This window comes from Vipera ursinii, assembly GCF_947247035.1.
Source record: "Vipera ursinii genome assembly, chromosome: 2".
NCBI lineage: Eukaryota > Metazoa > Chordata > Lepidosauria > Squamata > Viperidae > Vipera > Vipera ursinii.
The window spans coordinates 175,879,944-175,893,736 of NC_139513.1; the positions used below are offsets into that span (position 1 = coordinate 175,879,944).

At 45.3% G+C, this 13,793-nt stretch overlaps 1 protein-coding gene across 1 annotated transcript in view; it reads right to left on the reverse strand.

Annotated features, from left to right (window-relative positions):
- DENND1C (DENN domain containing 1C) overlaps positions 1 to 13,793 on the reverse strand; it is a 42,238-nt gene that overhangs the window by 6,887 nt on the left and 21,558 nt on the right. The window contains exons 9-18 of the mRNA XM_083352801.1: positions 7,602 to 7,652; positions 7,128 to 7,238; positions 6,418 to 6,518; positions 5,856 to 5,901; positions 5,524 to 5,625; positions 4,425 to 4,550; positions 3,080 to 3,181; positions 2,484 to 2,571; positions 2,182 to 2,222; positions 1,083 to 1,154 (exon numbers count right to left, since the gene is read on the reverse strand). Of these exons, the coding sequence (XP_083208927.1) occupies positions 1,083 to 1,154; positions 2,182 to 2,222; positions 2,484 to 2,571; positions 3,080 to 3,181; positions 4,425 to 4,550; positions 5,524 to 5,625; positions 5,856 to 5,901; positions 6,418 to 6,518; positions 7,128 to 7,238; positions 7,602 to 7,652 (840 nt within the window). The remainder of the gene's footprint in view (positions 1 to 1,082; positions 1,155 to 2,181; positions 2,223 to 2,483; positions 2,572 to 3,079; positions 3,182 to 4,424; positions 4,551 to 5,523; positions 5,626 to 5,855; positions 5,902 to 6,417; positions 6,519 to 7,127; positions 7,239 to 7,601; positions 7,653 to 13,793) is intronic.

A 13,793-nucleotide genomic window follows, 5' to 3' on the forward strand; every position in this document is an offset into this window, starting at 1 on the left:
TTAAGGGCATGTAGTGGGAGGGAAGAAGACAGGCATGGATCATCCCAAGAACCAGCTTAGTTGTGTGTGTGTGTGTATGTGTGTGTGTGTGTGTGTGTGTGTGCATGTGTGCATGTGTGTGTGTGTTTGTGTGTTTCCCCCTCTCATTTCCCCAGAGACATTATTACCAACTGTCCTTTGAAAAGCATTTTCAAGGCATCTCCATTTGTTTGATTTTAATGAATATTTGTTATACCGTCACCCAGTGTCACTTTGCAGAGTGAAATGGAGGCAGTATATAAATTTAATAAAATAAATAAGTAAAATACTATACTGTACTTTTATTTACCATTGTTCCGGAATGGAGCTTGTCTCAAAGGAGGATTAGCCTGAAATGCTTCTAAATTATGCACATCTATATCCAGTATTTATACATCTAGTGCACCTGTCCATCCATATACATATATATATGTAAAAAATTTTGGCTTGCTAAAAAAATTGGCAAGCCAAAAAAATTTACACAAATATGAGCTGCCATTGCTGTGGCTACTGCCTGTAGATGGCCTTGGGCTAGGCTGAACAGGAAATAAGATTTGTCCCGTGTCTGGGACTAAGCAAGTGTATTCTGAATGCTTAACAAACATTTAACATATATATATATAAACACTCCTTTTCCATCAGGCTGGCCTGGACTGACAGGGATTTTAATTATGTTTTTAATTTTTAACTTAATTTTAATTTTAATTTATTCTACTGGGGCTATTAATTTAATTTCTTTTTAACTTTTGTATTATTGTATTTTATTGTTGTTAGCTGCCCTGAGTCCTTCGGGAGATAGGGCAGCATACAAGTCCCAATAATAAATAATAATAAATAAATAAATAAATAAATAAATAAATAAATAAATAAATAAATAAATAAATAAATAAATATTCCTATGTTTTCTTTACTTTTTTATTGCAGTTGTTTTTTTATTTTTCTTTGTTTTCAATTCTGTTTTTTTTAGTTTTGCAAACAATGTATTTAAAAATAAATAAAAATATTATTGTAAGACATTTCAGGAGATGTGTGGAAGAAGAAGAAGAAGAAGAAGATTGCCTTACATATTGATATGCATTCTTAACAGCTGGATTGGTCTTATTCTTCACAGTACTGATCAGGGCTCCTCCACTTTTCTAGTGAGAAAAGATCAGAAATGACTATTAAGAGCAAGGCATTCAAGCCACATTCCACTGCAGCTATTGAAATAAGACAAGGAGACCCCTGGGTGGTCTGACTGAGTAGAAGAGCAAAGGGAAGTTATGGGAAGTCCTACAACAAATCCCAAGTGGACAAGGAAGCTCATCCAGCAAAATGGTGCTGAATTTCTAACATACAACAGGTCCTTTTAGCAGCCTATTTAAAGGAGACTCCCTGTAAGGTAGATTGGAATTATCCTCATATTGGAAATGTGTGTAAGATATCTTTGTGGCGTGGAAAAAAGGTTTAGGACCTGGAGAGCAGGTCCATGACAAAATTAATATTCCTCCTGATCTCATAGCATCACTCTTTAGCTCATAGATTAGACTGGGGATCAACATGCAGTAATTGAGGAAATTCAGAGAGCAACGTCTTCAACCTAATCCTCCTAGAAGATTATTAAAATTTGGGTTGAATTCTGGCAATTCTTAGGTGATTTGTCTTGAGATTTATGGCTGTGTTAAGGAGCCTTCTTATGATACCAACAGAATAGAATATATGTAGCTCAGGGTTGAACTGTGGAATCCATGCTGCTCTCTGAACTTGACTGTTTGCTGGCAGACATTTCATTACCAACTAAGTAACATCATCCATGCTCAATGATGATGAATGCATGGATGATATTATCTAGTTGAGTAATGAAATGTCTGCAAGCAAAAATCCAAGCTCAAAGAGCAACAAGGACTCCACAACATACTTGTGAGCATATTAGAGGAATGTCTCTCAAACTGGTTTTTTATTTAGGGTGACTGCACAAGGGTTGCACAAATTCTTTGCTCCATCTAGTAGTAGTCATCTGGATTTTTGCCTTCCAGATCTATCTTCACTACAGGTCTGTTAGCAGAGCCTTGTAATAACTCCCCAAACAAGAACAAGTTAATCATAAACATGAGAAGATAATTAGGTGAAGACATAACTGCTATTAAAAGATAAATGTCCTTAGATGAAAATGTATTTCTTTACCTTGAGGCTCTCCACCCACAGCTGATAAGAGTGCATACTACCTAGGAAGGAAGGGGGCACAGATGAGTTGTCAATCTGGCTGCAGGCCTTACAGAAAATGAGACTTGAACTGCATATTCAGCATAATGTATGTATCTGACCTACAGTGTCAGTGATCTCTCAGTAGTTCTTTTTGTATTTACTTTGTGTATTTTTAACAGAAGTTAAAAAGTAGCCCAGAAAGGAGAGGATGTTAAGAAGAGCTTAAGGGCTTTTGCATATTCCTCAACAAGGAAACAAAAGAAGGTGGGGGTCTACATTACCTGGGGACAAGCTGCTGTCAATCTCTTGTTCAAAGAGGTCAGAGAAATCCTCATTTGCATTTAGCTTTTCCAGCCGGTCATTGATGAACTGATAGCATTGCAAGATTGGGAAGAAATAGAAAGGACCTTATTAGAATAAATAGGAAAGAACCATCTTCCTTTGAAGCGAAATATTTGAGTTGTTCAGCTGTGGGTTTAGTATGCAGAGACACATTTATGGTCTCCTCCTGCTCTGAGATGTGGGAATATGACAAAGAAGTAATATTAAGGAGATTTTTGAATTCTCAAAAAGGCTGAGGGAAAAAAACCCCACTCCTTTTTATCTGATCTTTCAATTCAGCCATCCCTATATAGTAGAAATTTGAGTGGATTAAATATTCTAGAAAATGGACCATCGATTTGTATAAAATGTGTAGGCTCTTTGCTTGCATTACTCAGGAGTCCATATGTAGTTGACTGTTTTCTGTATTTGCCAGGGGGTTGGCTTGTGAAGGTTTTTGCTTTGGGGGCTGAATATGATAGCAGTCCATTTTCCGCCTCCCCCTGGATTTGCTTGAAGAACTAACTGGGAATCCACCTTGTTCACCATTGTGTACCTCCTTAAACAGCTGCAGATGCACAGCCCGCTGGAGGAAGTCCTGCATGGCGCCAGATCCCTGCTGTAGGAAATTCTCTTGGGAAAAGGAAGTACGCTTTTCCTGTGAGAAAGAGGGACAAGGAAAGGAGAGGTGATTGACAGCAAGTGTGTGACCAGGGTGGATGGGCAGAGACTGGACTAGGGAGGCTAAAAAGAAGAAGTGGTGGAAAAAATTAGAGCTGGGGAAAAAAGAGGAACATCCCTGGAATATCCTCCTGGATAATGAACACAACAGTGGAAATTGTAGAACCTGCTTGCTTTGAGAATTTCTTTATAGATCTATCCCAAACGATGGCATTCACTTGCAATCCCAGATCCTAAGCAGTTTCTATCTGTCCAGCAACATCAAAGTGGTTTTAGATATGGACTTAACCGAATGATGTTTGCAATGATGCTGTCATGTCTGTGTATGACCAGATACTGATTTTCTTCATTGGAAACTCTTCTCTGTTCTAGAATTAAGTATGCTTTTTCCATGTTTAAAAACCCTTTAAACAAAATAATAAAAGTGCACTGTTGCGTGAGATAAGGTTTCAGATTTTTAAAGGCTCATTTGTATGAACATCTTTCCCTTTAGTATTTCACAAAATATGAAAAACATGCCTGGGATTTTATTGAGGATTTTTTTTCCTACACCCCCCCAACTAAATTAGTCCTGGGAAAGCTTAACCTCTATTTAACATGTTGATTGTTGCCACCACAAGGGGAGGGGTTTCTATTGGGTGTTTTTATTTGGGGGTTTATTTCCATAAGCCACTCAGAGTCACCATGTGTGAGTTGGGCAGCCACATAAATTTTCTGAATAAATAAAAATAAAAGCCTAGCCTCCTGCACCTGTGAAGCTACCATACTGACCCCTTGAGCTTGAAGGCTCAAACAAAAAGCAAACAAAAAAGCAAAGGGGTTTCCCAACTACCAAAAGTGACCACCCCCAAATTTGTTCTTCTTTACACTCTCTCTCTCTCTCTCTCTCTCTCTCTCTCTCTCTCTCTCTCTCTCTCTCTCTCTCTGTGTGTGTGTGTGTGTGTGTGTGTGTATATATATATATATATATATATATATATATATATATATATATATATATATATATATATATATTACAGATGATTCTTACTTAATGTGTTTTGATTAATTTCATGTTGTAAATCCACCGTAAAATTGGGGGGGAGGGAAGGAAAGGTATTTTTCTTTCTTATTATGTCTCTCCTTTCTTCTCCATCTCCAAAGTTTCTGTGGAAGAAAAGGGAGCTGTGTAGAACTCCCTCTTCCAGCTGGTGGCTGAATGAAGAGAAGAAAGCACTCACCAGACTGCAAAGGAGCCCCTCACGATAGCTGCCAAAGAGAAGCGCTTGGGCCCTGAGAAAGGCTCGGGCAACTCCATCTCCAGTGGCTGCAGATTGCTTCTTAAGCTGGAACTTCAGTAGGGAGACCTGGAGACACAGAGAAGGAGAAGAATATATACTCGCCTAAAACCCAGAAGCCTTTCCTGACACTGACTGGGTTCACACATTTCTACTAAGCAATGCTATGCTAGAAAGAATGATTTATAATGGACAATGGTTGGGTCTACATGTACTAAGATGTCATTGCTAATACAACCACAGTTCTACACGGTGCCCCAGGTGTCACTAGAGCAGTATCCTATCCTGTGTGTCAAGACCTGTTCCATTAATTTTTTTTGTGATCCACACCAATGTAGTGTGGTGTGAAGGTGTCAGATTGGGCTAAATCATGGTGCTTGTTGGATAATTTTGGATAAGTTACTCCACTTCACCCCATCCTACCACATGGAACTGGTTGTAAAGATAGTCCTGGGTGTCATTTTAAGCTCTTAGGGGAAAGAGTTGGTGTAAGTGTAATACATCTAAAAAATTTAAAATTAGGACCTTAATGATACCAGACCTGGGCAAAGCAGAATTCTTCATGACCACTAGATGGCAGCAAAGGAATATAGAACTCCTAACTTCCAGATTTTTGCAGCTGAGGTCTAATAACTTGAGTCCTCACTTGTAAACCTTACCAACCGCTGACACCAGCTCAGATTTTTCTAATTGCGGCTAACTAGTTTTGCATTTTGCAAGAAAACATTTCAAATCTTCCAGTTGGGAAGTGTCCCCTCTTCCAATTATGCCAGTGGTATTTTCAGGAAACGTGGGGGAGGGGGAAAGGAGAGAATAACTATGTAGGGTTACATATAAATACTTTAGTTAATTTAAAATGAAAATGAAACATTTGGAATTAAAGTTCACATGATTTAAATTTTACATCAGGAGAAACCAGAGTGCTGGCAAGGAGGTCAGAGCTCCTTATGTAGAGAATAATAAAAGAAGGCTCTGAGTAGTCATAAGGATTCTAAAACACTTGCATTTTTTAAAAAAAAAGTCTCAAGAAAGTAATACTAACAACATCACTTGGGAGATTTTCCAGGTCTTGGAAGGGTGATTCCATTGTATTGCTATCAATGCTGAGAATGACAACATCTTCCAGGGCTTTGGTCCTCACGCTCTAGAGAAAGCAAAGGGAGAATTGAGAAGCCAGAAGAATAGAAATTTCCTTAGTCTTCTTAGCTTGGCTCACCAGAATCAACTGCTATTACAAAGATGACAGGAATGAAGAAGTAAATAAGGCCAAAGGTGTACAAATGCTCCAACCTGCTGCTAAAAAATATCCACAGAACAATCTTAGGCCAATCTTAGGCCAGTTATCCTAAGGACAAGGTAGTTTTGCAGTCTCACCTCCATAAGGCTTGTGTGGACTCCTATGAGATAAGGCATAGGGGCGCTGTTGGTGAAAGAGATAAATGTTAGAACTAGCACCAGTCATTTCTGGGCTCCTAGCAGGTTAGGCCCTCCTAGACCCAGTTTTTTTTTAAAAATACACTGTGATACTTTTCCAGTCCCAGTTTTCTTCCCTCTTTTAAGAAGTGCTGTTTCTTTAGGAGTAAAATATATTTGAGAAGGGCAAGAACGTGCAGGGCTGAATTCCCTTTTGGCGCAGATCTCTGCAGTATGTGAAGCCTTCCCTTCACAAAGTCTTCCGTTAAGATGTAACCAAAATGTGGCCAGCTCAGAACAGATGGTAGTGCCACAGAAAACGGACTCCTCACATACATTCTTCAGGCACCTCCTCACTAACTATGACTAAACCCAAGAACTACAACCTAGCCATACAAATGTCCTCAAAATAGTCTCATTTGGGTGATAAACAACATCAAAGTCAATATAATGGCTGGGGAACCATTGAAGCTGCTCGGCCTACAGAAGCTGACTCTCAATTGAGGAAGGTGCAGCCACTCACCAGCAGTAGTCCAGGAGGTGCGGAGGCAGTGCAGGGATAAAGATGTGCTGCCAGTACATGGGATACAACAGGGAGGAGGAGGCCTGGACACAGGCTGTCAGCTACAGGGAGATGAGAGACACACCTTACATTAGAGTAGACTGACCCTGCTTGGAAGCTGAATAAGGAGGCAGGGCTTTGCATAACTCTTCTTCCCAAAGTGAAATGCAAGTAGTACTTTCCTCCCAGACATGCAGAGGATTGAGATTTGAATCAGTAGCCTCCTAGTCACTACACATGCAGGGATAGTGAACATGGGTGTGGAGGGAGCAGGTTTGTGTCTGCAGTTTACTCGCTCAACATGCTAAACAGTCCTGATTTCTGTCAGCCCTGCTTTAGGCATTAGGGAGTAAAAGGCCCTAGGAGGATATCGTGGTAGACTGCTACTGTGCAGCCACCGAGGGGCACAACCAATGAATATGACCCAGTTCTCTGTTTACACCTTCATTAAATATGGAGGAGGAGGGCCAGGGAATACAATTAATTGATAAGATGTATCAAAAGACATCAGATCAGAGGATCCACCTTTGTGAGAGCTTTGTGCCAGGTGGGAACACTTCGCTGGGTAGAAGAAATGCAGATGCCTTAACAATTGTCATTTCTAAATCCTTCCCGCCCAGGCCCAGCGCTGAGCTCTTTGCCTTGTGTTTACTCCAGCTGCCCGGTCTCACCGTGCTGAGCTTGCTGCTGGTGAGCAGGATCCGGCGCTCGTGGAGGAGGCTTGCGTAGAGGTGCATCATGTTATTCACGTCCACTGCCACAACAAACTCGGTCAGATTTCTCTGGGGGGAGCCAATACTTAGTTAGGTTCTCTGGTAACAGCTTCAGCAACCAAACCTGACTCTAGTCTCCATTTCTCTGTTCTGTTTCACCATGGTAACTCAGTGAATCTTTTCGCCACTTTTAGTGGTGGCTTTAACTGACTCCGAGAGTCTATTTTTAATGCCAGACCTTAACTTTGAAATGCAATTGAAAAATAGTACAGGGAAACATGTGCAGTGACTTCCATAATGTAATGACATTCAGCCCTGCAAATTTGTGATTATGGAGGTGATCTTTCAAAACTGGGGAGTTCTGACTTACAGAAGAAAATTGTCCGTACAAGGCAAGGTACTATATTCTGTGACAGAAACGCTATAACTTACATTGTCAGGGATGGTGGGCAGTTTGCCAGGATCAGGGGCAATGAAATAAGCCTAGAACAGAGAAATAATTAATTAATCTAATCTAATTCAATCTTTTATATTTTAATGTAATGACTGCCTACTCCAGAAGAGTCTTGGTAGCCATATACAGAAGCAGAGAGCTGGTAATAGTAGTGTTGGTTAAAGTAAGCAACAATCTAGCAGATATGCAAATAGAAGGAATCTAATTAAGGCTACATGCTACATTACACTACAATAGTTGTGACTGATCTTAACAATATTTTCACTTTTAATTCAATGGAGACGTGGGATGTTGTAACTTAGTTAGAGAAACATCATAAGGAGTGATGGTATTTGAAGTTTTCTTCTATGTGTTATACATTATTTTTCCAATTTAATTTTTCTTCCCAAACCTCCAAAGCTGGAAAGAGAAAAAAGAAGAATAAAAAATGCAGGCACATTTCCCCCTCATTCCTAAATTGTACCTCATAATTTTGATTGAGGAAATAGTTGCTGCCCAATAAAATTAGCAATTAATCAGATTACCTTTGCCCAAAACTACAGTTATTAAATCCTAAACCCATAGGGAAACCAATTATGGATTTTTAATGTAACATAAGGAACAGTGATTTGCAGCCCATAAGTCACCCTAGTCCCAAATCTGGAAACTGCAGAGAATTCTTAAGTCACCCTGCCATCGTTTGTTGGTGAAGCTAACTCTCAGCAGCACTGTTTTGAAGTGGAAAATCAAGGTAAAGATAATACAAAAAGGCATTCATTTGGACTATTGAAGCATGCTCTACATGGGATTGTCCTTGAAGACCATCCAGAAGCTTCAGTTGGTCCAAAACACAAGATTGCAAATGAGTCCATCCCAATATGCCCATGTGACAATGCTGCTCTGTGAATTGCAGGGGCTTCCAACAGGTTTAGGTTTAGGTTTAGGTTTATTCAATTTCTATACCGCCCTTCTCCCGAGGGACTCAGGGCGGTTAACAGGGCATATATAAATAACAGTACAAAAATTAAAAAGAAATTAAACCAATGCCCAATTAAAATACAATGACAATAAAATAGTAAAAAAAACCATTAAAAAACCCTAATATTCCCCATCCGGCCAGACCAGCTAGTTCAAATAAGTGGGTCTTCAGCCTGCGCCGGAAGGAGCGAAGGTCCGATGCCATCTGGAGCTCAACCGGAAGTTGGTTCCATAATGCCGGAGCACCCACAGAGAAGGCCCTCCCCCTGGGGGCCACCAGTCGACATTCCCTGACCGGAGGCACCCTGAGGAGGCCCTCTCTGTGGGCACGCACAGGGCAGAGGGGAGTTGACGCCGGCAGCAGGTGGTCCTTGAGGTATCCCGGACTCATGCCATGTAAGGACTTAAAGATCATAACCGAAACCTTGAACCTCACCTGGAAGACAACTGGTAACCAATGTAGCTCGCGGAGCAAAGGTGTAACATGGGAGTACCGGGAAACTCCCAAGACAACTCTCGCGGCCGCATTCTGTACCAGTTGGAGCCTCCAAGTGGTCTTCAAGGGAAGCCCCATGTAGAGAGCATTGCAGTAGTCCAGGTGAGAGGTCACGAGCGCATGAGTGACCGTACACAGGGCATCCCGGCGCACCAGGCGAACCTGGGTGAAAGCCCCCCTAGTCACGGCCACTATTTGATCTTCCAGAGTAAGTCGTGAATCTAGGAGGACTCCCAAGTTGCGAGCCCTATCCACGGGGGGTAAGGACTCACCCCCCATAAGAAGAGATGGAATATTTTGAATGTCCCGGGATGCCGGAATGCACAGCCACTCAGTCTTGTCAGGGTTGAGTTGAAGTCTGTTCCTCCCCATCCAGGCCCGAACCGCCTCCAGGCAACGGGACATCACATCGAGGGCATCACTGGGGTGGTTTGGGGTCGAAATAAAAAGTTGGGTATCATCGGCATATTGATGATACCCAACTCCAAAACCACGAATGATCTCACCCAGCGGTTTCATGTAGATGTTGAACAGGAGAGGCGAGAGGACCGACCCCTGAGGAACTCCACAAGCGAGGGTCCTAGGGGTCGACTTCTGTCCTCCTGCCAACACCGACTGCGAGCGTCCCAGGAGATAGGAGGAGAACCACTGAAGAACTGTGCCTCCCACTCCCAATCCCCTGAGACGCCGCAGCAGGATAACATGGTCGATGGTATCGAAAGCCGCCGAGAGGTCTAATAGGACAAGGACAGAGGAATATTCTTTGTCCTGAGCCCTCCAGAGATCATTCACCAGAGTGACCAATGCTGTCTCCGTGCTGTACCCGGGCCTGAAACCCGATTGGAACGGGTCTAGATAATCTGCTTCATCCAGGACCAGGGGAAGCTGATGCGCCACCACACTCTCAACAACCTTTGCAAGAAAGCGAAGGTTGGAGACCGGACGAAAGTTGTTCAAAACAGCTGGGTCCAGAACAGGCTTCTTGAGGAGAGGTCTCACCACCGCCTCCTTCAAGATGGCGGAGAAATTACCCTCACTCAAGGAAGCAGATATAACTGCCTGGAACCAGCTTCGTGTCCTCTCCCGGGCTGCATAAACCAGCCAAGAAGGGCACGGGTCCAATAAACATGTGGTGGAGCTCAGCCTCCCCATAATCCTGTCCACTTCCTCAGGGGTTACAGAATCAAACTCCTCCCAGATAATATCGACAAGACCGCCCATGTCCTGCTCGTCAGACTCTGCCCAGTTGGAGTCCAGACCGGTCCGAATCCAAGCGATTTTATCCAGCAGATGATGTCCAAACTCCTCGGCACGACCCTGCAAGGCTTCCTCCCTCACCTCCTGATTAAGGAGGGAGCGGGTCACCTTAAACAGGGCGGCCGGGCGATTTTCTGCGGACGCGATGAGGGCAGAGAAGTAATTACACCTCGCCGTCCTCATCGCTGCGAGATAAGACCTAATAAAGGTTCTTAGTTGCAACCGGTCGGATTCGGATCGGCTGGACCTCCAACAGCTCTCTAGGCCCCGTTTCCAACGCTTCATCTCCCGGAGCTCCATGGAGCTCATTGGGATCTGTCCATGGAGCTCATTGGGATCTGCACCGGGTCAGGGGCCGCAAGGGTACAACTCGGTCAAGTGCCTCAGTGGCCGCCCTTTTCCAGGCTTCCACTAGGGCATCCGCCGAGTTGTGAGCAACGGAGGCACGTGGGGACCCCAGCGCCGCCTGGAATCTATCAGGATCCATTAAGCGTCTGGGGCGGTACCATCTAATTTGCTCCGTACCCCTCCGGCGGGGGGTGGCAAAACGGAAGACCAGCTGCAGGAGGTGATGATCGGTCCATGACAGGGGCATAATAAATGGAGAGCTCCCACCAAGATCATCAAACCACTGTCCAGATAAAAAAACCAGGTCAAGGGTGTGGCCTCCCTCATGAGTTGGTTCAGAAATTACTTGCGTCAGGTCCATGGCCGTCATGGAAGCCATGAACTCCCGAGCTAGCTCAGATGAGCCTCCCAGGGATGGTAGATTGAAGTCACCCAAAACTATAAGTTTGGGGAACTCAATCACCAACCCCGAGAGGATATCGAGCAGCTCGGGCAGGGCTGCCACTGCGCGACTAGGCGAAAAGTACACCAGCAGCAACAGGCTTCTGGGAGCGATTCATTGTGCTGGTTATCGCCTTTAAATCTCTACATGCCATAGGAATGGGTTATTTGTGGGACTCTCTTCTCCCAAGAACATCTGCCTTCCAAGTTCCTTCTTTTACAGTAGATGATTTATTGTTTCTTTTTTGTTATTTTATACCTGCACCACCCAGAGTCACATTGCTGGAATTGAGTCGCTTTATAAAGTTAAGAATATGTTACAAATCAAGTAAGCATTTTAAAAATATAAGCTATATTTTTTAGTCCACTTGGGGTTAGGGTTAGGGTTAGGATGACCTTGGGGTCATCAACACAAGAACATTATGGGTGAGCTATACTTCTTTCCTGCATAATATACAGCCTATATACAGTATGGACTGCCTCATGCAGGATATAAAATTTGTTTGCATGCCCATAATAAAATATGGTCCTGGGGCCTCAGAGACAATGTTTGATCCTTCTGAAAGGAAAGCAGAAACAGTTCTTGCAAAATCTCGAGCAATGAAGAGGAAGACGATGGCTTCAGCTCAAACTCAGCCCGGACAGGGCAAAACGGTACAACGAGCCTTTATATAGGCAACTGTCAAACGGGTTAACAAATCAGGGACGGGTGTTTTCCCACCGAGGGGCCGTGCCCAATAATCAGCTGGCAGCCTTTGACATTTCCCCAGTGATAGCGCATGCGCCGCTGAGCCGGGGAACCCTGTCAGCTGGCTGGTGCTTCAGCTGGGAACCCGGGTAAACCTAGCCGGTGTTTTGACAGCTAGCGGCTGTCAGTTGGCTGGTGGACCTGCGCCTGCGCGACTTTGACAGCTCGCGGCTGCTGCCGCTTTGACAGCTCGCGGCTGCTGCCGTTTTGACAGCTCGCGGCTGTTACTACGCATGCGTGGCTTTTGACAGCTGTCAGTGTCAACGGAGGGGTGCGCATGCGTGTTGGGGCTGGCGGCCTTTTGACAGCTCCATGCATACAACAGAATGAGATGAGAACAAGCCGGTAGAATCATGATCCCTCCCCTGCTGGACGGTGTTCTGAACCAGCCCTCTTCTGGCCTTGAGTAAGGCAAACCCCTATTCAGAAAGAAGAGACTGGAGAGCGTCCAAGGCTAAAAGGCATCTGCCAAGATTTATTGCGCAGTTAACAAAAACACTAGAGCTTGTCTTCTCAAGCGGAAAAGTTGCTTTCAGCAACCAGCCCCTCCCCAAACACTCCTTTTATAGAGAGCTCAGGGCGTGGTCTCCCTGTGCCTCCTCCCGAGGAGTCCCACAGCTTTTCTTTGTTTGTTCCTACTCGACTGCCTCCTGCGTCGGGCGTCCTTGAACAGGGCCAGCTGTGGGTCATCTTCCTCCGCACTCTCGGGCTCACGCAGCTGAGAAGAGGTCCCCGGCTGAGGGCTCTGCAAAGCCTCCAAACCATCATCAGCCGGTTCGTTTCCCTCCTCCCCCTCTGAGTCATCCGATACATCGGAGACGGCTGTCGGACCCACAGGCTGGCCCTGAGTCACAACACTATCCCGCACCGCAGGGCCCTTCCCCCGGGTCTGCCGATCCGGATGCGGTCGGGATGGGAACTGTTCGTGAAACGCAGTCACCAACGCAGGGGCATGAACGGCGGTCGCGTCTTCCCATGTGAAGTCCTCCGGCCCGTACCCTTTCCACTCGATCAGGTACTGGAAGCGACCTTTCAGCCAGCGGGAATCCCTGATGCTGGCGACCTCGTACTCGGGGGTGCTGTCGCCATCACGAGGTCCTGATGGGGGAGGTTCCGCTTGGCGAAGTGGACAAGCCGGTTGTTCGGGGACCAACAAGGACCGATGGAAGACGGGGTGCACGTGCAGGGAACGTGGCAGAGTTAAACGATAGGCGACCGGGTTGATGACGGCCTCGACTGGGAACGGTCCAAGGTAACGGTGGTCCAGCTTCCTCGCCGGCCGAGTGGATGGTAGGTTCCTGGTGGACAGCCAGACCCGATCCCCCACCGATAATGGAGGCGTATCCCTTCTCGACCGATCGGCGAACCTCTTGTAGTCGGCCTTGGCCTTCTCCAGCTGCCGTCGCACCAACCGATGGATCGCCTGTAACTCCGCCATGAATTCGTTCGCTGCCGGCTCCGGTGAGTCCACGGGAGAAAGGGGGAAAAACCGGGGGTGATAACCCACATTGGCCAAGAACGGTGTCATCTGCGTGGAGGTGTGCTGCGAGTTGTTAAAGGCAAACTCGGCTATGGCCAAATAGTCCACCCAATTGTCCTGCTGCAGGTTAACATAGCAGCGCAGATACTGCTCTAAGATGCCGATGACCTTCTCGGTACCCCCGTCGGTCTGAGGATGATGCGCGGACGAGAGGCAAACCTTAATGTCCAACGCCCGCATCAACTCCTGCCAGAAGCGAGCTGTAAACTGGGCCCCCCTATCGGAGACGACCCTATCGGGAAGGCCGTGCAGCCGGAACACCTGTTGGATGAACATGCGACTAGTGGCGCGAGCTGACGGTAAGCCGCGACAGGGGATGAAGTGCGCCATCTTGGTCAACATGTCCACCACCACAAACACTGTCGTGAAGCCGGAGGATGGGG